This window comes from Mesoplodon densirostris, chromosome 17 (genome assembly GCF_025265405.1).
Source record: "Mesoplodon densirostris isolate mMesDen1 chromosome 17, mMesDen1 primary haplotype, whole genome shotgun sequence".
NCBI classification, from domain to species: Eukaryota; Metazoa; Chordata; class Mammalia; order Artiodactyla; family Ziphiidae; genus Mesoplodon; species Mesoplodon densirostris.
The window spans coordinates 12093381-12117636 of record NC_082677.1 but is presented as its reverse complement, the minus strand read 5'-3'; the positions used below and the strand labels follow the sequence as shown (position 1 = coordinate 12117636).

Here is a 24256-nt window from a genome sequence, read left to right as displayed (position 1 = left end):
ACAAAGGGATGTCTAATTTGAATAATAAAGAAAACCTTAATTTACTTTGACCATTTATTTAAAGCTAGACTCATTATTGGTTAACAGTGGGCTGTTTAAGGGCACCAGTTTTAAGACTATATAATTAGTGGAGCAATAACATTTTTAGCACAGTTCCTGTGAGTGTTTTGCAGGGAGATCAGACTAGCAAATGGCTGATTTTTATTGGGGGTTTGTCGATGCTGATGGTTCTAGAAAGCCTTGTAAAATGCATTTCAAACTTTAAAATGTGTGTTTGCTAGTATAACAATATTTAAAACCTCGGTGAAAACCTAGTTCTATTAATTGATTTGTTTTAAATTAACCTTTTCAGGTTTGTGACTGGTTGTATCCTCTAGTTCCTGATAGATCTCCAGTTCTTAAATGTACTGTAGGAGCCTACATGTTTCCTGATACAATGTTACAAGCATCAGGATGCTTTGTGGGGGTCGTCTTGTCTTCTGAATTACCAGAAGATGATAGAGAACTCTTTGAGGATCTGTTAAGACAAATGTCTGACCTTCGGCTCCAGGTAACTTGTGCGATCACCTTCAGGATGTAAACCTACTGTAACATAAGCACTTCTGCTTTTAAAGAAACTGTAATAAGCTCTAATGTGATCAGAGTTAGGAAACTGAGAGTATATAATTTGCTTGCGTATTCACAAATACAAGTTGGGAATTGGCTGTAAATAGTGATTAAGATTGTGGTCTCTGGAGTCAGATTACCTCTGTTTGAATTTGAACTCCTCTGCTTAATGCCTTTTAACTCAAGGTGTTGATCTTCTCTATAGTTTAGTTTCTTTATCATAAAGTCGGGATAATGATAACATCCACTTCATTGTGCTGTGATGAAGATTAAAAGTTAATACATTAAGACACTTAAATCAGTGCTAGCAAGTAGTAATGTTCTTTGAATATTTGCTTTTGTTATGACCACTGTCTTACTTCTCAGTTGGGAAAGTGGGCCAATGGGACTAAATGGTGAAGTGACGGTAATGTCAGCATTAGCATCTGGGTAATATTGGACATTTTAGGGGTATGACTTGAGAAACAGGTTTTGTTTGAGGGAATTGTCTTTGTTCTCATGATGAACGAAGGCAAAATAAAATGAGATTTAAAATACGGTTGGTCATCCTGTGAACTTGCCTTATTTAGCCCAGTTCCTCTGCCCACATGCTGATCTGTTACAGGGAGTTGAAATAGAGTATAATGGAGATATTTTCTTTAAGTGTTCTTGCCCATCCTAACGTAGGACAAGAGGGGGAAGATATGTTTGATTGTGAATACTGACAGTTATCTGAGGTTGAAGGAGATTGACAGCATGGTAGTGTAATCTTTTATTTTCTCTTTCAGTCAGCAGATACTTAGAATTCATTATTTAACCTGGTTCTATGTTAAATGATGGGGTGGGGAGAAAGAACAGAGGAGGCTATAAAGATACATATATAACAGCTCCCATTCTTGAGCACCTTACAGTCTGTTGAATAACCACAGTACAGTATGATAGGTGATGGAAAAAAAAAGTGAAAGGAGGTCTGGAAGGATTTCACAAAATGGTTTCCTTTGAGTTCAGTCATGAAAGATTTGTTCCTTTTTTCTGAGGAGCTAGAATACACTGTTAATCCATACCTGTATTAAAAAGTTAAGATCAAAGGTGGTGGGAGGAGATCACCAGCTAAGTGAAAGGTCGGAGGGTCATCTCAGCATTACGTTGTAAGAACTGTGTTTGAGAGTGACCTGGTGATCAACATGGTCTTAAATACTAGATATTTAAGCTGTGTTAACAAAACCCATGACCCCCATACAGAAGTGTGTGCAGCCTCGATGTGCTTAGGAGAGGAGTTTACAAAGGCAGCAACATCGTCAGATGGATATGGGTTTAAGTCTAATAAGCTTTGCTGTTTACTAGCTGAATGAAGTGACATTCCTTAAGTATCCCAGACCTTTTATGGAGCTGTTTCTCCCTTTACCCCTACATTCATTTGGCCTATATTACTGGGCTCTAGGAAAGAAATTAAACTGACCTTTAGGTTATATGTTTACTTCCTCTGTTTAGTTTTATTTTTTTGGTTGAATGTTATTTTTAGTTTTCTGTATTGTCCTAGAACTCCAACAGGAAACAAAAGCTAGTTACTAGCTATACTTTTGATTTGCCTTTACTCTTAAGCATTCATTCAGCAAAGTGTATGCAAGCAGATTACCTTTAGTGTTGAGTGCAAAAATGGAAAAACGAAATCAGCCTTCCAACAATGCAGAGTAGTTAAACTGGACATGAGGTTTGTTAATTGCCTTTATTTATTTATTTTTGAAAATTTGAATTTATTTTTTTATACAGCAGGTTCTTATTAGTTATCCATTTTATACATGTTAGTATATATATGTCAATCCCAATCTCCCAATTGTTAATTGCCTTTAAATTCATTTAGTCTTGTATGTGTTTCCTAAAACTTATAATTTATTATTTAACTAAATTCAAATGTAGCTGCATCTGATTTAACGATCACTTGTACCAACTACTGCTATAAGTTTATCTCTTATACTTTGTTTTTTTGAAATTTGCTTTAGGCCATATCCTGTGAGCCAAAGAACTCAAAGGTTTGAGGTTTGGTGATGAGATAAAAGTATAGAGAAAGACCAGTAAAAGTAGTTGTAAAACACTGTCATTTGAATAGGTATATTATTGGAGCATGGTGTACCATAGCTTAGAGGAAATGTGAATTTGAGCTAAGCTTAGGCCTTTACTCCCTAGGCCAACTGGGACCGGGCAGAAGGAGCAAATGAATTCCAAATCCCTGGAAGACCAAGATGCCCCTCTAACCAACTGAAGGAAGCCAGTGGCGCTGATGTGCGACAGTTGGACCCAGGCAGTAAGGATGTGCGTCATAAGGGAAAACGGGGGAAAAAGGTTAGTAGAGGAAGTGCAAGATGAGCAAGGCATGCGTGTGTGTTCTGTTCTAATGGTGCCTTTCACCAGTTTAAATTATGTGTAAGATCCCCATTTACTGAAGCAGAGCACCTTGCAGATGTACCAAGTGGTCACTGGTAAAATGATGATAAGCAGCTGTAATATCTCCCTTTCCAAGTAGTTGTCATTTAAACTGTTTTAAAAGATAATCTATGTTTGGGGGGATAGTTTTTTGCAACTATTTGAAAGATTTTTATCATTACGTTAATGATGTGTATGTTTTTTTGTTTTGTGTTATTCTCCACCTTCCTATATACACCAAGATCTTGGGGCTAGGTGTGCTTTTCCTTACACTACCATGTTTATTCAGTTCCTTATTTCTTCATGAATAGTCAGCAGAACAGAGAAAATGGGCTTTTAAAAAATACATTTAGTCGTTCTTTCATTTCTTAGATTTTGTGATATGTTCCAAATGGTAAATTTGGATTAGAGTTTAGGAAATTTTTATTGAGTGCTAGAAAGATGAGCATAGTGGGAAAGATTTTTAATTTCTCATCTCAAAATATTTCCCATCTAGTGGGGAGGACAGATTAGCAAAGAGATAATTTCTACCCAATGTGATCATTAGATGAAAGTACATAAGTTGTATAGAACGCTAGGTTGTACCTTCCACATAGATGAGTGGTGTGGAAGCAGTTTAAGGAGGCTCCTCCTGGAAGGCACTATGGCTAAGATGAGTCCCGAAGGTGAAATAAGCAAACCTATGGTGAAAGAAAGTAACATTGTGTGAGTATTGAATTATAAACAGTTTCCTACTGTTCTTTGTTGTATTCCATATTATAAGTGCTCAGTAATTGTCTTTGGAATTAATGAATATCACATGAATATTCTACTTTTACTTGCCAACTGTCACTGTGGGTTATGTTGAGCATCTTAGACCAGCTTTATGAGGACACTGGGAGTCCAAAATGGAAGTTAGAACTTCATTTTTAAAAATTTAATTCCTTGGTTTAAAAAAATCTAATTATATTAAAATATATATATATCTCTGGAAAGCTTTACCCCCACCTTTGTCCCTGTCTACACCATTCCTCCTGCCACTGTCGGTAATTACTTTTATTAGGATCTTGTGTTTCTTTCCTGGGTTTTTTGAGGCAGATAAAAGCAAACAAAATCTGTAATTATTTCACTTCCTTTCTTATACATAAGGGAACATATAGAGTGTCCTATATATATATATATTTTTTTTTTGATAATAAAGTCTGGGGTAAATAGAGAACTTCCTCAGTCTTTTTTACCTTATATTTCATTGTATGAATATATCATAGTTTCTTTAATCAGTCTCTTATTGAGGGGTGTTTGGTGTGATTGTTTGGTATTACAAGCAGTGCTTCAATGAATGACTTTGTAGAGCCATTGATTCATACATCTGCAGGTAATTCATCAAATAAATTCTTAGAGATGGGGTTACTGTGTCAACAGGTAAATGCATTTGTAATTTTGATAGATTTTGCTACATTGCCCTCCCTAAGGAGTATACTGTTCAGCACTGCACCAGTAGTTGTTGGAGCATACCTATCTCCCCACAGCCTGCTCAACAGAGTGGGTGGTCTATTTTTTGGCAATCCGATGATGAGAGAAATATATTGGAATATATTAATTTGCATCGATTTTATTATGAGTGAAGTTGAGCAAATGCATAAGGGTAACTTGAATTTTGTTTTCTGTGTGATGTCTAGTTATGTCCTTTGTCCATTTTTATTACTGGGTTGTTAGTCCTTTTCTTCACAATTTCTAGGAACTCTTTGTATATTAGAGACATTGGCACATTGTCAGAGATAGAAGTTGCAAATTATAATGTCTGAGTTAGCCTACTCCTAAGTTTTTAGAATGAAAACAAATTTAGCTTTGAGATTTTGAATGTTGGCCCTAGCTGTTAAATTAGCAAAATACAAGTATTTCTGTGTTTTCCATTTCCATTCGAATGGAATGGTAGATTCTGTGTTTATATACTTTAATTTGCTTTTACTTCATTTCTGTCAAAACCAGTTTATTTGGATACATTCTTCCTTAGTGACTGAGTCATTTAACAGAAATCTTTTAACCTTACTGAGTACTGTATGCATACATACCAATATCCAGGGGGTGATAGCTCTATGAAGGAACTCAGAGTGGTCAAAGAAAGAAAAAAAATAATCAATTTAAATATAATTTGATAAATGCTGTATTGGAGGTATGTTGGTATTTAAATCTTACTTACCAATGGTACCTAACGTAAGACCAGAACAGTTTTCACCTTCACAGTGGTTATGGTATTGCACTTTATGTAATAAAATGTACTTATAACTAGGTTGCCTGGAAATATTTTCATTAATTAGTATTTGTTGGCTTAATATTTTATTATAAAATACTTACGATTTTTCCTCCTCTTAGTATTTATTTCACATTTTGAAATATTTTTACTGTTTAGACCAAAGGTACTTCAAGTGAGGAAGTTAATCTGAGTCACATTGTACCTTATGAGCCAGTTTCAGAAGAAAAAGCAAAGGAAATACCTGAATGGAGTGAGAAAGTGGCTCAAAACATTTTGTCAGGTATTATAGTAATGTTAACTTTTTTGCCTGCATAATGTGAAACATTTGAATCCCATTAGAGAATACTTGGAAAGATACTATTTTATGTTTTGGTTTTAAATGATCAGTTTATAAATATTTAAAAATAGAAGGAACTAGTCTCTTTGAATGTCACATATTGTCATATTGGTGTAAGTTCTTCTTGGTCTGTTATTCTCTGTTTTACTCTTGGGAAAATTGATAGTGAAAAGCTTCAAGAATCTCCAAAGTTTCAAAATAACTCTGAACATAAAATTAGTTATTTTCCTTTCCCCTTTGAAATTCCCCCTTAATCTTTTTTTCTCCCCTCTCCTTCCTCCTTCTCCACCAAAAAAATGACATTCATCCGTCTTTGGAAGCAAAGTAGCACTCCCCTAACCTTATGGCAATACAGGCATGAGGAGACCTGAGAATTATAGCCAAGCTGTTTGGGAAGTAGACCCTACTATTTAATTATGGTTAGAAAGGGCTTCAGATCATTTATTTTAAAAACAAAATAATCATTACTGACACATGTGTTTATACTTTAATTGGTTAACAATTTAACTACAGTAGCTCTCAGATTGAGACCTTATATTTTGTTTTTTAAAAAACATTGCCAGTCATTATTATTCAGTAAGTCAAATTCATGACCCAGTAAGGGGATCTTGACTAGTTATTTAATAGACTATCAATAAAGGTTTCCATCTCTGGTTTATAGGTTTAAACTCATTAAAATAATGGAGGTGTCTAAAGCAGAGGAAATCTTTAACATGAAAAACGAACAAACTAAAATAAGTGAAAAATGATTAAGTAGCTAGGAGCAAATAAAATATTTTGCCCAGTGTCAAAGAGCTGCTTGAGACAAGAAGAAAAGATAAAGCCAAATTTTCAAATATATGTGTAACAGTTAAAATTTATCCTTGAAAGAGATTTTTAAAGAAGTTGTAAAGGACTTCCCTGGTGGTCCAGCGGTTAAGACTTTGCCTTCCAAGGCAGAGGGTGCAGGTTCAATTCCTGGTTGGAGAGCTAAGATCCCACATGCCTCCTGGCCAAAAAAAAAGCAAAATGTAAAACAGAAGCAATATTGTAACAAATTCAATAAAGACTTTTAAAATGGTGCACATCAAAAAAAAAAAGTTGTAAAGAAAAGCCTTCACTCTTACTACCTTGCACCCTAACTTTACAGGCTGCTAAGTTGTTTATTAGGTCAGTGTTCAGAAAATTAGCCCTTATCCACACATATGTAGATAACTAAATTCAAAGGTAATTAAGTTTTTGAGTTTATACTGCTATAAGACTGTATAGTATCCATGTGTAACAAATCATCCCAAACTTAATGATGTGAAACAATTTGTTTACGCTTAGGAATTCTGTGGGCCAGGTATTCCAAAAGGTCATATCAGGGATGGCTTGCATCTGCTTCGTGATGTCAGGGCCTCAGCTAGGAAGACTCAGAGGCCGACTAGTGACTGGGAGCTGGAATCATCTGAAGGCTCCTTCAGTCACACTGAAGTTGGCATCTGGGTTAGGAGAGCTCAAGATCTAGGACTGCCTACACGTGACCTCTCCATGCCTCTTGACTTCCTCACAGCATGGCAGCCTTAAGCTCATCTGGCATCTGCGTAGTAGCTCAGGGTTCAAGTGTGAATGGTCTACCAAACAGGCAGAAGCTGCATTACCATTTCTGACATACTCTTGGAAATTTCCAGCATCATTAGTTATAAGCAAGTAACAAGCCTGCCCAGATTCAAGGGAATGTGACATAGACCCCACTTCTCAATGGGAAGAATGTCAAGGTCATGTTGAAAGAATATGTGGAATAGGAGATACTGTTTTTGACCATCGTTGGAAAATACCACGGGCCACAAAATCTTAGGACTCCTAGATACCATACAGATTCCACACACTGGTTCTATTCGAAGAAGTAGATCATCCGGAGAGCCAGCTAACGCTGAGGAGAGATCTCTTCAGAGATTTCAAAAGAACTGTTAGCAGTGCATCATTTGAAAATGAGCCAAAACTACCTTCTGGTAACACTTAGAGACCTTCTTTACTACTGGGACCTTAGTATCTTCAGGCTTGTAACTCTCTTCCTTTTCATCCTGTATCCTCAGGGCTAGAGTTCTAGCAATAGCCCTAATAGTAACATTAAAACTATTTAACTGCCAATCAGAATACCTGTCTCCTTATATGCTTTTTAATAGGTAGCATGAAAAACAACTAGCTCACTGCATACTTAAGGTACAAGCTACAGAGAAAGGTGTAAGAAATATCCAAGATGTACTGCAGAAAAAATTATCTGTCAAGAAACTATTTCTACCTGACTCATGTAGATTCTGTACAAAGATGAGTAACCAGGGATCTAAATTGAGCTCATTCACCTTAGCCCAATGATGAGTAAAGATCAGTAAAAGCTATAGTCTTATACTTTATGAATGTAAGAGGTGAAAAAAAAAAACTGCTTAAAATTTACACATGTAGAAAATTGGCTTGAGAAGCTTAGACTTACACTTTAAGAAGGCAGCTGCCACACATTTTAGATGGAGTGGAGTCTAATGAGCTAATTTGGGAGGAGGCAGAAGATTGGTGGCAGTGGACTGAATAGCGCCCCCACTGGGTTAGGTTTGAATTAGGTCATTGTATGTCATCTGCCAACCTCGTATTTATTCAGCATTCATTCACTGCCTGCTATATCTCAGCATTAACTGGATATGTAGGACACAGACATGTATAGAATAAATCTATATCTGGCATTACACATGCCGTTTAAAAGATCTTAATAGCTACCAATGAAATACTGTATTTCCGTATCTTCTATTGCAGCCTCTACAGTTTTAATTATCTCTTCCGTGGTGATATCTTGTTTACAGTTAACATCTAGTTTTTCTCTTTATTAGTCCTGTGACTTTTCATTTATCTCACTTCCACTTATTTTTCTGAAAGTCATCGATGGACTCCATCCCCCTTGTTTGATATAGTTTCTTTGTAAGATTATAGTCTACTTGAGCTCTCCTTTGTTCATTGTCATTTATTTTATGATTAGTTTTCCTTAACTTCAAGTTCAGCTGTTTTTCACCTAACACTTTTCAATCTATCAGTTAACTCTAAAAACACATAATTTTTTTCTTGACTAGACATCTTCAGTCCCTTTATTGTTATGTGAACTCCTGGCTGGAACCTGTTTGCCTGTGTTTGAGCCCTGATCCTCCGCCAAGGGTAGGACAGTGGGGATAGGGTTGGAGCCGGAAGTGGACATGTTGTCTGAAACAGGAAGAGAAACACATCAATTTTTCCAATCAGTTACTACTAGGTACTTTTCATTCGCATTTTTAAATAAATGGGTATGGTTTTCACATCATTGGATGCCTGCTTACTAATGGGCTGAAGTAATTATATAAAAACCATGGCACAGATCTTGGAAAACATACTTAAGTATTTTTAAAAGCTCATTGTTTCAGGGTATAGCCAAAAAGGAGGAGATATTTAAAATTGTAACTCTCCCCAGGGGAGGGTAACACTTTCCTCCCCTCTTAGGGAAAACTGTTCTCCTTGTGTTTGTTTTCTTGGTTCTCCCATCTCCTTCCCACTTCTTCTTTTCCCACATGCTGTCTCTGGCTCAAAGCCTTTTCTTTTCACTAGAGAGGTCTCTGTCACCCTGCTTTCTCTCTGACAATCTCTGCTTCTTTCATTCTTGCTGCAAGAAGCATGAACAAAGCAAAAAGCTAGGGCCTAGTCTCATGAGAAATAGCTAGAAATAGCTCAATCTTCTTTTCTTTTAGAGTTTTTCTTCTCCTGAACTTTTTGGGAGTTCTCATGTCTTTGTCGTTCAGGTTTAAAGTGCAAATTAAAAGGTGCTGAGATCAAGGGATTTGGGATTGAGGAAGGAGCAGAACCCCCTGCCTTATGTCTTTAGCCCAAAGGAAACAAGCAAAAGTTCTGCCTTGGTGTTTGAGATACAGGTTGTTGGTGTATCTGTCAGCTTCAAGGCTTTGTGGGGGAAAAGTGGTGCCTGGACTAAGGCAAAAAGAACAAGGATACTGGGTCTTCTAGCCAAATACCATCGTAATGGCACCAAAACCCAAAATTAGTCCCTAACAGTAGTATACTGTGGTAAGTAATATATAGAGATGCCTACAAGTTGTAGTGACAGCATAGAGTAATACAGAACTGTTGTTGAGTGATATATGACCTAAGTATTGAAAGACAAATTTACTTAGAAAAGGTATATATTACAGGCAGAACACTACAAGTACAAAGTTGGCTTGAAAATTTATGGCATGTTTGGGATTTGAATATTGAACTCCTTGGGGTTTTTTTCCTGTTGATCAGTTATTTGTTAAAGGGCTTAAAGGTACAATCAGTCCTAATTTTGTGCAATTCAAAATTTTCCTTTAAAAAGGTGCTTCCTGGGTGAGTTGGGGTTTGGTTAAAGGTGCTGAGTTTACTGGCAAAGCCATCCAGAAGGGCGCTTCTAAACTGCGAGAACGGATTCAACCAGAAGAAAAACCAGTAGAAGTTAGTCCAGCTGTGACCAAGGGACTTCATATAGCAAAGCAGGCTACCGGAGGAGCAGCGAAAGTCAGTCAGTTCCTGGGTAAAGTAACTTTAGATTCCTTTACTTTTTTTCAGTTAAATAAAAATAATCTTAGTCCAGGTTAATCTAAATCTCATTTAAGTGTTTTAAATTTAAGAGTAAAGAATTAGGACAAAGCAGTTTTGCCTTTCTACTCATGGTAGAATCAGTAATCCAGCAACATCAACCTGAGAGCCTTAGAAATATTTCAGGCACTTGACACACCTACTGATTCAATATCTCCATTTTTATAAGATCTCTAGGTGATTCTTATTTGCATATTAAAATCTGGGAAACACTGGTTAGGGGTTGTTTTGTTGTGTTGGAGAGGGGAGTGTCTGTGCGTTTGAAAAGGAATGTATTTGCTATCCTTGAATATGACACATTCTTTTAAGGACAGCTCACTGCATAAGCAGTTGAGAGTCAAGAGTGAGGGATGTATTGTCTTGAATAAAGCTGACTTAGTGATTCTGGTGTCAGCCTTCCCTAGTAATATGCCTCTAAACCCCTCTCCTTTGAGGATCACAGCTCTAAAGTTTGGTATTTTAAGATGGTCAGATAGCTCCTTAGAGGATTGTCATAAAATTTAGTAAGACTATCTTTTTGGTATTTGATATTCTTTGGAGTCAGATTTTTGGTTTGTTTACTTTTACATAGACTTAAATACTTTATTACTATTTCAGTGAGTATTTGCTGATTGGGAGAAAAAGTATGAATACGCTTAGCTGGAAAATATGATAGTTGGACCTACCAGTCTTGCATTGCAGATAGAAAAGGTGGATGGTTCTCTTCTAAGCAAATTGCCAAAAAGAACATTATATTTAAGAGTCAGTAATCTCTACAAACACATCCTTAAACTAAGCAATGGCCTTTGTTTAAAAAGTAACCAGCCCTGTTTTCATTCTTTTTTAAATAGGAATGGTAACATTATACAGTAAAACAACTTTAGATGCTCATGGAAGAATTTTGCTAAGTGAGAGTGGTAAAATTAAGGGGAAAATACATTTTTTGCTAAGTTTTTTTGTTTTTGTTTTTTTATGGTTATATTAGTTGACGGAGTTTGTACTGTAGCAAATTGTGTTGGAAAGGAATTAGCTCCACATGTCAAGAAGCATGGAAGCAAACTTGTTCCAGAATCTCTTAAAAAAGACAAAAATGGGAAGTCTCCCCTGGATGGTGCTATGGTTGTAGCAGCAAGCAGTGTTCAAGGTAACATAAAGGTCCAAAACTTTAGGAAGATCTTTTTGCTGAGGGCTGGTTTTACTTACTTTTAAATGTATTTGCAGGATTTTCAACTGTCTGGCAAGGATTGGAATGTGCAGCTAAATGCATTGTTAATAATGTTTCAGTAGAAACTGTACAAACTGTCAGATACAAGTAAGTTGAATTTTATCATTTTAATGATGAAATCTCTTGTAGCATTTGTAAAACTCTAGGACAGTTAAAATGATTGTGTAGTTGTTTTTATTAAGTATCTGATAAAAGTTTTTTTCACTTGCTGTTTTTAAGTAGGGAGAAGAATAAAGTTTTAGCAAATTAATAGTATTACTGTGACTTTGCCTTATATTACTGTTATAAGTACTTGTTCATCATTAATGGAAAGAATAGGTTTAAGGTTTTTTTTTAATGCCTGGAATTTCTGTATGCCTTATTAACTGCATGTTCTTGATGGGTGATGTTTGCCTTTAATTTGACGGGGAAAACTTGAATTATAATTAAACTATTGTGCTTTGTTAATACTAGCCCCTTCTATATACAAAGAATGTTAAATTTTCACACCTTATGAATCTACCACTGTGCATCTGTATTGGAATAGACAGATGGTATGAGAAGACATACCATTAAGAAATAGACAAACATAGAAATGAATGATTTATTCAAGTTTATCTGATAAGTGGTATTAAAGATAAGACTTGAGAACAGGATTTTCTGATTTTAGCTCTTTATTCTGTCTTTATAAGTACTAGAGGGCTAAACTTAAATTTAGTATGAAGGACCTGAGTTGCTTTCTTAGCTTTGAATTAGTTTAGATCTTAATATTTAATTTTATTTAGAAAAAAAAATATAATGGTGTTCTCAACTCTTGGTTATTTGTATTAATTATTTACTCACTGACAGCATTTGAGTTCATACTTATATATAAGACATTCTGTTCAGTGCTTTCCATGTGTATTATTTAATCTTTAACACTATTATCTCCATTTTACAGATGAAGAAACCAAAAGCATAGAGCCTTAAATACTTGTTAAGAATTGTACCCCTAGTAAGTGGTAGAGCTGGGATGTAAGCCAGGTCCCTCTGTCATGCAGTGTCAGAGAACAGTGCTGGGCCAACACTGCCCTTAATGGGATATCTGTGCAAGTTTAGTATCTAGAGTTATTTTCTAACACTACCTAGCATGTGTTTAGACTCCCTCCCACCACAATAAATTACCTTTGGTTTAGGAAATACTAACTTAATTTCCAGCCTGAGTTGATTTTATCTGCTCAGTCTGGGGCATGCATACCTTAGAATCAAAGCAACACAGCCATATCATCTTGGAGTGCCGATTTTACCAAAGGATTTGGAAAAGAAAATGCAGAGTAGATCTGAAATTTTGGTGGAGATGTAAAACTCAAGTCTCCCAGCTCACTTCCTGCTACTTGTGGCATTGACCTCTAACACTCTTTTTGTTATGCCTTTCAGGTTACATTGATGGATGAGTCCTAATTAGGAAAATAGTTTCTTCTTTTGTTGCAAGAGTTAGGAGAAAGTCAGAAGTGTCTTTTAGACCAAAAGTGGGTTATTTGCAGATTATCATATGTTAGCCCAGATAAATAGGCAGTCATATGATTAAGTAGGAAGTGCTTTATTGGGTTTGTCCATTTCCTACTTGAATGAAAAGAAAAAATGCTTACCTAAGTACAGTTAAGTGGAGCCCTGTTAAAAGGTTTGAGATTCACATAACGAGGAAGTACAGGTTTTGGTGTAGATTTTGTATTTCTTGTCCTTAGTGAGGGGAACTTAATATGATAAATAGGGTATTTTAACAGTGGTTCTGAGCTAATTGATTTCTGTTATGGTGTACATTGCTAGTTTTATCCTTTCCTCCAAAGATTCATGGAGTGAAAAAAAGCAGGTGAGAATTTAGTTAAGTAGGTTTGTATTTCCAGTTATAAGGGTACTTTAGTCTTATCAGTAACTTAATTAGAAAACTTGGAAAGATGGGAGGGACAGTGGGGAATAACAGGTTTTGTCCAAGTAATACTGTTTTCTCACTTATGAATAATCTGGCTCAGAAGTAGAAATTGCTTTTTTAGGGGAAGAAACTGCAAGTATTAAACCAGTAATAATCAGTGATATTTATTACTCAAGAATTGGAAAAGCTAGTTGTTCTTTCATTTAATTTAGTTCTCAATAATTTACATAAATTTATATTTATTTACATTTATGAATTTACATTTATTTACACTGTGAAAATTACTTGATAGAGTGAGCATTTGTGTTTTTCTGCTCTCATCCAACTGATGGTTGTATAGTAAAGAAAACATTATTTTTGGAAAATGTGTATTCTTATTGTCTGTGAGAAATTATTCCCCCAAGTAGTCATGTAACATTTTATGGAAAAACTCAAACGAACTTTTTGGCCAACCCAATATTATATAAACTTCTTTATCTGGTTTCTGGTAGTATAAGCCAATACAGAGGATTATTTTTTTAATCTAGGCTATTTAAAGGCAGTTTGTATTAGAGAAGTATATTCTCCATGCCTTTTATGGTTTTGATTATGATTCAGGACTGTGTTCATTGATTATGAATGATTTACCTAAAGATCTATATAATTAATTACTCTCCTAAATTTTTAAGGTAAATGTATAAGAAATATTTATTAAGACTTTATTTTTTTTGTTACATTAATACTTTTGTCCTATTTTAGATTTAGGAACATGAAGACCTACAGGAACAATGAAAAGCAATTAAGTAACTTTAAACCTGCTATATTTAATTGCAGTATAGTATCTATTAAATAATTCATCACTCTTCTACATAGCTTCTAAAGTTCACCTTTAAGCTCCTTTTTTTCCACTTTAAATTGTTTAGAGGAAAATAATATAATGTCAGTAAGTTAGGTGCATTTTTCTTTTCCCCTCAGTAATATTTTATCTTAGAACACATTTGTGAAGAATAAGCTTAGTAAAAATATTTTCCTATAAGAATTTACTCTTATAAGGTATAGTATTTTATTGGTTTATTTAATGAATTTTAATTAAAATTCCCCTTAAATTTGCACTGGGTGAAGGGGCAAATTCAAATCCATTTGAGGGTATCTCCTTTGGCAGATGTCACGTTACCCAAAATGAATTCTATATAACATCTACTCAGGAGTTATATAGGATCAGTCTTCTCTTTTCAATATGGTAACTATACAAATATTTGAACACAATCATTATATCTTCGCTTATTTTTTCTTCTCTACTAAATACTCCCAGTTTAACAATTCCATATATAGTTTGAATTCCAGATCCTTCCTTCATCAGTGTTGTTCTCAAAATATGGAACCCAGAATTGAATCTAATATTCCAAAGGTCTTGTGACCAGATTAAATACAGTAGGGTTGCCTCTCTTGTTTTGGTCATATTTAGCATATGATAAATGTGGCACGAAGACAAAGAGTATATCTTTATAGTAGCTGTTACTTTATTGGCCCATATCAAACTTGGGTTTTTTTTTTTCTTTTTTTTTTTTACTTTTATTTATTTTTATACAGCAGGTTCTTATTAGTTATCCATTTTATACATATTAGTATATACATGTCAATCCCAATCGCCTAATTCATCACACCACCACCCCCACCCCCCGTGGCTTGCCCCCCTTGGTGTCCATATGTTTGTTCTCTACATCTGTATCTCAATTTCTGTCCTGCAAACCGGTTCACCTGTACCATTTTTCTAGGTTCCACATATACGCGTTAATATATGATATTTGTTTTCCTCTTTCTGGCTTACTTCACTCTGTATGACAGTTTCTAGATCCATCCATGTCTCAAAGAATGTCCCTATTTCGTTCCTTTTTGTGGCTGAGTAATATTCCATTGTATATATGTACCACATCTTCTTTATCCATTCATCTGTCTATGGGCATTTAGGTTGCTTCCATGACCTGGCTATTGTAAATAGTGCTGCAATGAACATTGGGGTGCATGTGTCTTTTTGAATTATGGTTTTCTCTGGGTATATTCCCAGTAGTGGGATTATCTGGGTCATATGGTAATTCTATTTTTAGTTTTCTAAGGAACCTCCAGACTGTTCTCCATAGTGGCTGTATCAATTTACATTCCCACCAACAGTGCAAGAGGGTTCCCTTTTCTCCACACCCTCTCCAGCATTTGTTGTTTGTAGATTTTCTGATGATGCCCATTCTGACTTGTGTGAGGTGATACCTCATTGTAGTTTTGATTTTCATTTCTCTAATAATTAGTGATGTTGAGCAGCTTTTCATGTGCTTCTTGGCCATCTGTATGTCTTCTTTGCAGAAATGTCTATTTAGGTCTTCTGCCCATTTTTGGATTGGGTTGTTTGTTTTTTTTTTACTGTTGAGCTGCATGAGCTGTTTATATATTTTGGAGATTAATCCTTTGTCCATTGATTCGTTTGCAAATATTTTCTCCCATTCTGAGGGTTGTCTTTTCGTGTTGTTTATGGTTTCCTTTGCTGTGAAAAGGCTTTGAAGTTTCATTAGGTCCCATTTGTTTATTTTTGTTTTTTTTTTTCTTTTTGCGGTATGCGGGCCTCTCACTGTTGTGGCCTCCCCCGTTGCGGAGCACAGGCTCCGGATGCGCAGGCCCAGCGGCCATGGCTCACGGGCCCAGCCGCTCCGCGGCATATGGGATCCTCCCAGACCGGGGCACGAACCCGTATCCCCTGCATCGGCAGGCGGACTCTCAACCACTGCGCCACCAGGGAGGCCCTATTTTTGTTTTTATTCCATTACTCTAGGAGGTGGATCAAAAAAGATCTTGCTGTGATTTGTGTCAAAGAGTGTTCTTCCTATGTTGTCCTCTAAGAGTTTTATAGTGTCTGGTCTTATATTTAGTCCTTTAATCCATTTTGAGTTTATTTTTGTGTATGGTGTTAGGGAGTGTTCTAATTTCATACTTTTACATGTAGCTATCCAGTTTTCCCAGCACCACTTAGTGAAGAGACTGTCTTTTCTCCATTTTATATCCTTGCCTCCTTTGTCATAGATTAGTTGACCATAGGTGCATGGGTTTATCTCTGGGCTTTCTATCCTATTCCATTGATCTGTATTTCTGTTTTTGTGCCAGTACCCTATTGTCTTGATTTCTGTAGCTTTGTAGTATAGTCTGAAGTCAGGTAGTCTGATTCCTCCAGCTCCGTTTTTTTCCCTCAAAACTGCTTTGTGTATTCGGGGTCTTTTGTGTCTCCATGCAAATTTAAAGATTTTTTGTTCTAGTTTTGTGAAAAATGCCAGTGGTAGTTTGATAGGGATTGCATTGAATCTGTAGATTGCTTTGGGTAGTACAGTCATTTTCACAATATTGATTCTTCGAATCCAAGAACATGGTATGTCTCTCCCTCTGTTTTTATCATCTTTAATTTCATTCATCAGTGTCTTACAGTTTTCTGCATACAGGTCTTTTGTCTCCTTAGGTAGGTTTATTCCTAGGTATTTTATTCTTTTTGTTGCAGTGGTAAATGGGAGTGTTTCCTTAATTTCTCTTTCAGATTTTTCATCATTAGTGTATAGGAATGCAAGAGATTTCTGTGCATTAATTTTGTATCCTGCAACTTTACCAGATTCATTGATTAGCTCTAGTAGTTTTCTGGTGGCATCTTTAGGATTCTCTATGTATAGTATCATGTCATTTGCAAACAGTGACAGTTTTACTTCTTCTTTTCCAATCTGTATTCCTTTTATTTCTTTTTCTTCTCTGATTGCTGTGGCTAGGACTTCCAAAACTATGTTGAATAATAGTGGTGAGAGTAGGCATCCTTGTCTTGTTCCTGATCTTAGAAGAAATGCTTTCAGTTTTTCACCATTGAGAATGATGTTTGCTGTGGGTTTGTCGTATATGGCCCTTGCTATGGTGAGGTAGGTTCCCTCTATGCCCACTTTCTGCAGAGTTTTTATCATAAATCGGTGTTGAATTTTGTCAGAAGTTTTTTCTGCATTTATTGAGAAGATGATATGGTTTTTATTCTTCAATTTGTTAATATGGTGTATCACATTGATTGATGTGCATATATTGAAGAATCCTTGCATTCCTGGGATACATCCCACTTGATCATGGTGTATGATCCTTTTAATGTGTTGTTGGATTCTGATGGCTAGTATTTTGTTGAGGATTTTTGCATCTATATTCATCAGTGATATTGGTCTGTAATTTTCTTTTTTTGTAGTATCTTTGTCTGGTTTTTGTATCAGGGTGATGGTGGCCTCAGAATGAGTTTGGGAGTGTTCCTTCCTCTGCAATTTTTTGGAAGAGTTTGAGAAGGATAGGTGTTAGCTCTTCTCTAAATGTTTGATAGAATTCACCTGTGAAGCCATCTGGTCCTGGACTTTTGTTTGTTGGAAGATTTTTAATCACAGTTTCCATTTCATTACTTGTGATTGGTCTGTTCATATTTTCTATTTCTTCCTGGTTCAGTTTTAGAAGGTTACACCTTTCTAGGAATTTGTCCATTCTTTCAGGTTGTCCATTTTATTGGCATAGAGTTGCTTGTAGTAGTCTCTTAGGATGCTTTGTATTTCTGTGGTGTCTGTTGTATCTTCTCCTTTTTCATTTCTAATTTTATTCATTTGAGTCCTCTCTTGATGAGTCTGGCTAATGGTTTGTCAGTTTTGTTTATCTTCTCAAAGAACCAGCTTTTAGTTTATTTGATCTTTGCTATTGTTTTCTTTGTTTCTATTTCATTTATTTCTGCTCTGATCTTTATGATTTCTTTCCTTCTGCTATCATTGGGTTTTGTTTGTTATTCTTCCTCTAGTTCCTTTAGGTTGTTTATTTGAGATTTTTCTTGTTTCTTGAGGTCGGCTTGTATAGCTATAAACTTCTCTCTTAGAAGTGCTTTTGCTGCATCCTGTAGGTTTTGGGTCATCGTGTTTTCATTGTCATTTGTCTCTAGGTATTTTTTGACTTCCTCTTTGATTTCTTAAATGATCTCTTGGTTATTTAGTAATGTATTGTTTAGCCTCCATGTGTTTGTGTTTTTTATGGTTTTTTCCCTGTAATTCATTTCTAATCTCATAGCGTTGTGGTCAGAAACGATGCTTGATATAATTTCAATTTTCTTAAATTTACTGAGACTTGATTTGTGACCCGAGATGTGATCTATCCTGGAGAATATTCACTGTGCGCACTTGAGAAGAAAGTGTAATCTGCTGTTTTTGTATGGAATGTCCTGTAAATACCAGTTAAATCTATCTGGTCTATTGTGTCATTTAAAGCTTCTGTTTCCTTATTTATTTTCATTTTGGATTATCTGTCCATTGGTGTAAGTGAGGTGTTAAAGTCCCCCGCTATTATTGTGTCACTGTCGATTTCCTCTTTTATAGCTGTTAACAGTTGCCTTATGTATTGAGGTGCTCTATGTTGGGTGCATATATATTTATAATTGTTATATCTTCTTGGATTGATCCCTTGATCATTATGTAGTGTCCCTCCTTGTCTTTTGTAACATTCTTTATTTTAAAGTCTATTTCATCTGATATGAGTATTGCTGCTCCAGCTGTCTTTTGATTTCCATTTGCATGGAGTATCTTTTTCCATCTCCTCACTTTCAGTCTGTATGTGTCCCTATGTCTGAAGTGGGTCTCTTGTAGACAGCATATATATGGGTCTTGTTTTTGTATTCATTCAGCAAGCCTGTGTCTTTTGGTTGGAGCGTTTAATCCATTCATGTTTAAGGTAATTATCGATATGTATGTTCCTATGACCAGTTTCTTAATTGTTTGGGGTTTGTTTTTGTAGGTCCTTTTCTTCTCTTGTGTTTCCCACTTAGAGAAGTTCCTTTAGCATTTGTTGTAGAGCTGGTTTGGTGGTGCTGAATTCTCTTAGCTTTTCTTTTCTGTAAAGCTTTTGATTTCTCCATCAAATCTGAATGAGATCCTTGCCGAGTAGAGTAATCTTGGTTGTAGGTTCTTCCCTTTCATCACTTTAAGTATATCATGCCACTCCCTTCTGGCTTGTACAGCTTGTACAGTTTCTGCTGAGAAATCAGCTGTTAACCTTATGGGAGTTCCCTTGTATATTATTTGTCATTTTTCTCTTGCTGCTTTCAATAATTTTTTTTTTTAATTTTTGCCAATTCGATTACTATGTGTCTCGGCGTGTTTCTCCTTAGGTTTATCCTGTATGGGACTCTCTGTGCTTCCTGGACTTCCCTTTCCCATGTTAGGGAAGTTTTTGACCATAATCTCTTCAAATATTTTCTCGGGTCCTTTCTCTCTTCTCCTTCTGGGACCCCTATAATGCGAATGTTGTTGTGTTTAATGTTGTCCCAGAGGTCTCTTAGGCTGTCTTCATTTCTTTTCATTCTTTTTTCTTTATTCTGTTTCACAGCAGTGAATTCCACCATTCTGTCTTCCAGGTCACTTATCCGTTCTTCTACTTCAGTTATTCTGCTATTGATTCCTTCTAGTCTAGTTTTCGTTTCAGTTATTGTATTGTTCATCTCTGTTTGTTTGTTCTTTAATTCTTCTAGGTCTTTGTTAAACATTTCTTGCATCTTCTCGATCTTTGCCTCCATTCTTTTTCCGAGGTCCTGGATCATCTTCACTATCATTATTCTGAATTATTTTTCTGGAAGGTTGCCTATCTCCACTTCATTTAGTTGTTTTTCTGGGGTTTTATCATGTTCCTTCATCTGGTACATAGCCCTCTGCCGTTTCATCTTGTGTATCTTTCTGTGAATGTGTTTTTTGTTCCACAGGCTGTAGGATTGTAGTTCTTCTTGCTTCTGCTGTCTTCCCTCTGGTGGATGAGGCTATCTTAGAGGCTTGTGCAAGTTTCCTGATGGGAGGGACTGGTGGTGGGTAGAGCTGACAGTTTCTCTGGTGGGCAGAGCTCAGTAAAACTTTAATCCGATTGACTGCTGATGGGTGGGGCTGGGTTCCCTCCCTGTTGGTTGTTTGGCCTGAGGCAACCCAGCACTGGAACCTACCTGGGCTCTTTGGTGAGGCAAATGGCAGACTCTGGGAGGGCTCATGCCAAGGAATACTTCCCAGAACTTCTGCTGCCAGTATCCTTGTCCCCACGGTGAAACAGAGCCAGCCCCCACCTCTGCAGGAGACCCTCCAACACTAGCAGGTAGGTCTGGTTCAGTCTCCCCTGGGGTCACTGTTCCTTCCCCTGGGTCCCGATGTGCACAGTACTTTGTGTGTGCCCTCCAAGAGTGGAGTCTCTGTTTCCCCCAGTCCAGTGGAAGCCCTGCAATCAAATCCCACTAGCCTTTGAAGTCTGATTCTCTAGGAATTCCTCCTCCCTTTGCTGGACTCCCAGGTTGGGAAGCCTGATGTGAGGCTCAGAACCTTCACTCCAGTGGGTGGACTTCTGTGGTATAATTGTTCTCCAGTCTGTGAGTCACCCACCCAGCAGTTATGGGATTTGATTTTACTGTGATTGCGCTTCTCCTACCATCTCACTGTGGCTTCTCCTTTGTCTTTGGATGTGGGGTATCTTTTTTGGTAAGTTCCAGTGTCTTCCTGTCGCTGATTGTCCAGCAGCTAGTTGTGATTCTGGTGTTCTCACAGGAGGGAGTGAGAGCATGTCCTTCTATTCCACCATCTTGGTTCAGGACCTCTGTCCAAACTTGGATTTCTTTTAAATGAACCTTTTATTTAAAATCTGGACCTTTGTCTTATTTTTGGACAATTGATATTTGTACCTAAATAAAAAGTTTACATTTATTCTTAATTGCACTTTGTTGATTTTGACCCATCATTAAATCTATAATTTTGGCTTCAGATTTTTTTTTTTTTGCGGTACGTGGGCCTCCCACTGCTGTGGCCTCTCCCGTTGCGGAGCACAGGCTCCGGATGCGCAGGCTCAGCGGCCATGGCTCACGGGCCCAGCCGCTCCGTGGCATGTGGGATCCTCCCGGACTGGGGCGCGAACCCGTGTCCCCTGCATCGGCAGGCGGACTCTCAACCACTGCGCCACCAGGGAAGCCCTTGGCTTCAGATTTTGATGTGTGTCATATTAGCCTTCCATTTTGTGTTACCTGTAGATTTGAAAGACATGTCTTCTTTACATCTTAGATATTTTCCACAATTTTTTGTGGATAAAATCTGTTCACATGCTTACTGTAGCCTTTCCTCCTGACTGATCTTTCTCCAAGACCTAATGCTTAGTGAGACTGGTGGGTCAGCTGTCTACAAATCTCCTAACAGTATTGTCATTTCTCATCTTTCAGTTTTGTCTTATTAGATACTTCTTAACGTGGTTGTCTTCCACCCCCATTCATTAAATATTGCTTCTCTCTAAGGTTTTACTCTGTCCTCCCTTTTCTGCTCTTTGTGGATTTCATCTATATCTGTGGCTACAATTACCACCTGTATTTCAGCAACTCTCAAATCTATGTTTCCTCTTAACTTTTAATCTTCAGGCTCATACATCCCAACTACATACCACTACAGCCATTCAGTCCCTGAGTCTTGTTGTTTTATATATTCATCCCTTTCGATTCAGCCTCATTAGCACTACCTTAGAATAGATTTTCATCGTTTTTCATCCAGTTCACAGCTTGTTTCCTAACTTGGTCCTCAGTCTTAAACCTTTACAGTTCACAGTGCAACCTGTATTAGATCTTTCTAAAACATAAATTTGGTCATGCCATTCCCATTGATTTCAAGATAAAGTTTAAACTCCTTAGCTTCACCTACAAGGTCCTTCATAACCCATCTGCCTTTGATGGATAGACTAATAAGAAGCTATGTCTATTTTAAATATTTAAGGTTAATATTTCTAAGAATAGTTTTGAAGGTTGCATGTAAATTGAATTTTAGGCAGATTTATTAGAAAGTTGTGATTGAAATTTTGCTATAATTAGTGAAATCTGGAATCACTGCCAGTATGCTGTTTTGCTATACATTACTGAATGTACTGGAGAAATTTCAGAAAAGTCTCATTCAAATTGAAAATTGAATTCCATTGACTTATTTAGAGCATTCTTTATACTCATTTTTATTCTTAAATTGGTAGTGTTACTCAGTATATAAAATTTAATTTAATAAGCTGTAATTATAGTTAACTTTTGAAAAAATAAGAATAAAAAATAAGCTTTATTTTTTTAAATTTTTGCTAGAGATAGGCTTTCTAGGAGTCTTTAACTGTGTAGTTTGAATAAAGAAAGGAACTGAACAGTTATTTATCAAGCAGGAGAAGAGAGTAGGTACCTGCCAGGAATCCTGGTTTTAGGGCATATTGGGAAGCAGAGGTAATAAGTGAGGATATAGTTAAAAAATAAACACAACTGCTGAGAAACATAAGGTTTGACAGATTGTAGGCTCTGCTGTGCCCTGGCTCTGATTAACATTAGGCAAAGGACAGAATGAGATATCATTCAGAAGCATAATAAGATGATTTCATATTTCTACACTGAAGTTGAAAAAAAGGACAAGCATGAATAAGCCAATAGAATCACAAGCCACTGTTTTAGGCCAGGCTAATAGTAATAGAGTACTTGTTAATTCAGAGGACAGATCCAGTGTTAGAAAAGATGTCCAGATATTGGGTCTCAGTGCATCTAGGAAACTTCAGTGTGTCCTGGAGAAAATTGTAAAATTTTGCCTCTTTGTTCTTGTATGTTGCTTAATCAATCCTCTACTTGGGGAAATGTATGGACAAGAAAAGCTTTAAAAGCCTGGTACTTGGGCTTCCCTGGTGGCGCAGTAGTTGAGAGTCCGCCTGCCGATGCAGGGGAGACAGGTTTGTGCCCCGGTCCAGGAGGATCCCACATGCCGCGGAGCGGCTGGGCCTGTGAGCCATGGCCACTGAGCCTGCACATCCGGAGCCTGTGCTCCGCAATGGGAGAGGCCACAACAGTGAGAGGCCCGCATACTGCAAAAATTAATAAATAAATAAATAAATAAAAAGCCTGGTACCTAAAAAAAGGTAAAGAGTAAAACAAGAAATAGGATAAGTTTTAGTGTCCTTGTATAAGACCTCAAGTTGTATTATTTTCTTATGGAAATGGTATTAAACACCATCAATGGTATTGATTATGGTCAGGAATAGCTACTTTTGTGTAATGCTTTGTAATTTCCCAAGCCCTTTGCTATACATATGAACTCAAGAAACTCTTAGATGGATAGGGCAGGACTTCCTCATTTAATTCATTCAACAAATATTAGATGTCAGGCACTGTTCTAAGTACTTAATATACATTAATGAACAAAGTAAAGAGATCTTTCTCTAATGGGGTTTATAATCTACAGTAAGGCAAACAAAAATATTCTAGTGAGACGAACAGTAAGCAAAACAAAAACAATGGGTGTAAAAAAATTCTATAGTATGTAGCAGACTAAGTTATAGAAGAAAGAGAAGTTTAAGGGGGAGATTGATTGGCAGTGGTGTAGGGCATGTGAGATAAGGCAATTAAAATAGGTTAAATGCTGAGAGGATAATAGCTGACTTGAAGAAGGTGAAGCAGTTAGCCACATGCATATCTGGGGTGAGAGTAGTCTAGGCAGATACCAGCCAGTACGAAGTTCATAGGGCGGCGCATGTGTGCTTGGTGGATTCAAAGAACAGCGAGAAGGCCAGTGAGTCTGCAGTGGGGTGGAGTGGAGTGAGGAAGAGTGTTGTAGAATCGCTGCTTAGAGACAAACTCAGATTCCAGTAGTTTGAAAGACTTAACCAAAGTCTAGTTAAGGTAGAACTCAAAACCATTTATAGTGACCTACAGTTGTTTCAGTTAGAATTCTCTTATATTTCCAGAAGAAGATAAAAAAGGAAATATTGACTGATTAACAACCTTTATTATAATTTACATTTTATTCTTCAGCATAAACAGTCTTTATTACATTAATCTCAGGCTCACTTTATTTTCACAGTGTTTTTGCTAAAGGAGAAAATAACAGCCTTGGCACAGTGTGATTTTATTCTTTACTGTGTTTTAAGTTATTAATTAAATTGAAACCTAACTTTTGATTTTGCTTTTGG

The 24256-nt window shown here is 36.6% G+C and overlaps 1 protein-coding gene across 2 annotated transcripts in view; it reads left to right on the top strand.

Moving 5' to 3' along the window:
• The window catches only part of SPART (spartin), a 39739-nt gene that overhangs the window by 14796 nt on the left and 687 nt on the right, over positions 1 to 24256 (top strand). For both annotated transcript variants that reach the window (XM_060080196.1, XM_060080194.1), the window contains exons 3-8: positions 353 to 550; positions 2770 to 2925; positions 5396 to 5519; positions 9919 to 10113; positions 11143 to 11301; positions 11379 to 11469. In XM_060080196.1, the coding sequence (XP_059936179.1) occupies positions 353 to 550; positions 2770 to 2925; positions 5396 to 5519; positions 9919 to 10113; positions 11143 to 11301; positions 11379 to 11469 (923 nt within the window). The remainder of the gene's footprint in view (positions 1 to 352; positions 551 to 2769; positions 2926 to 5395; positions 5520 to 9918; positions 10114 to 11142; positions 11302 to 11378; positions 11470 to 24256) is intronic.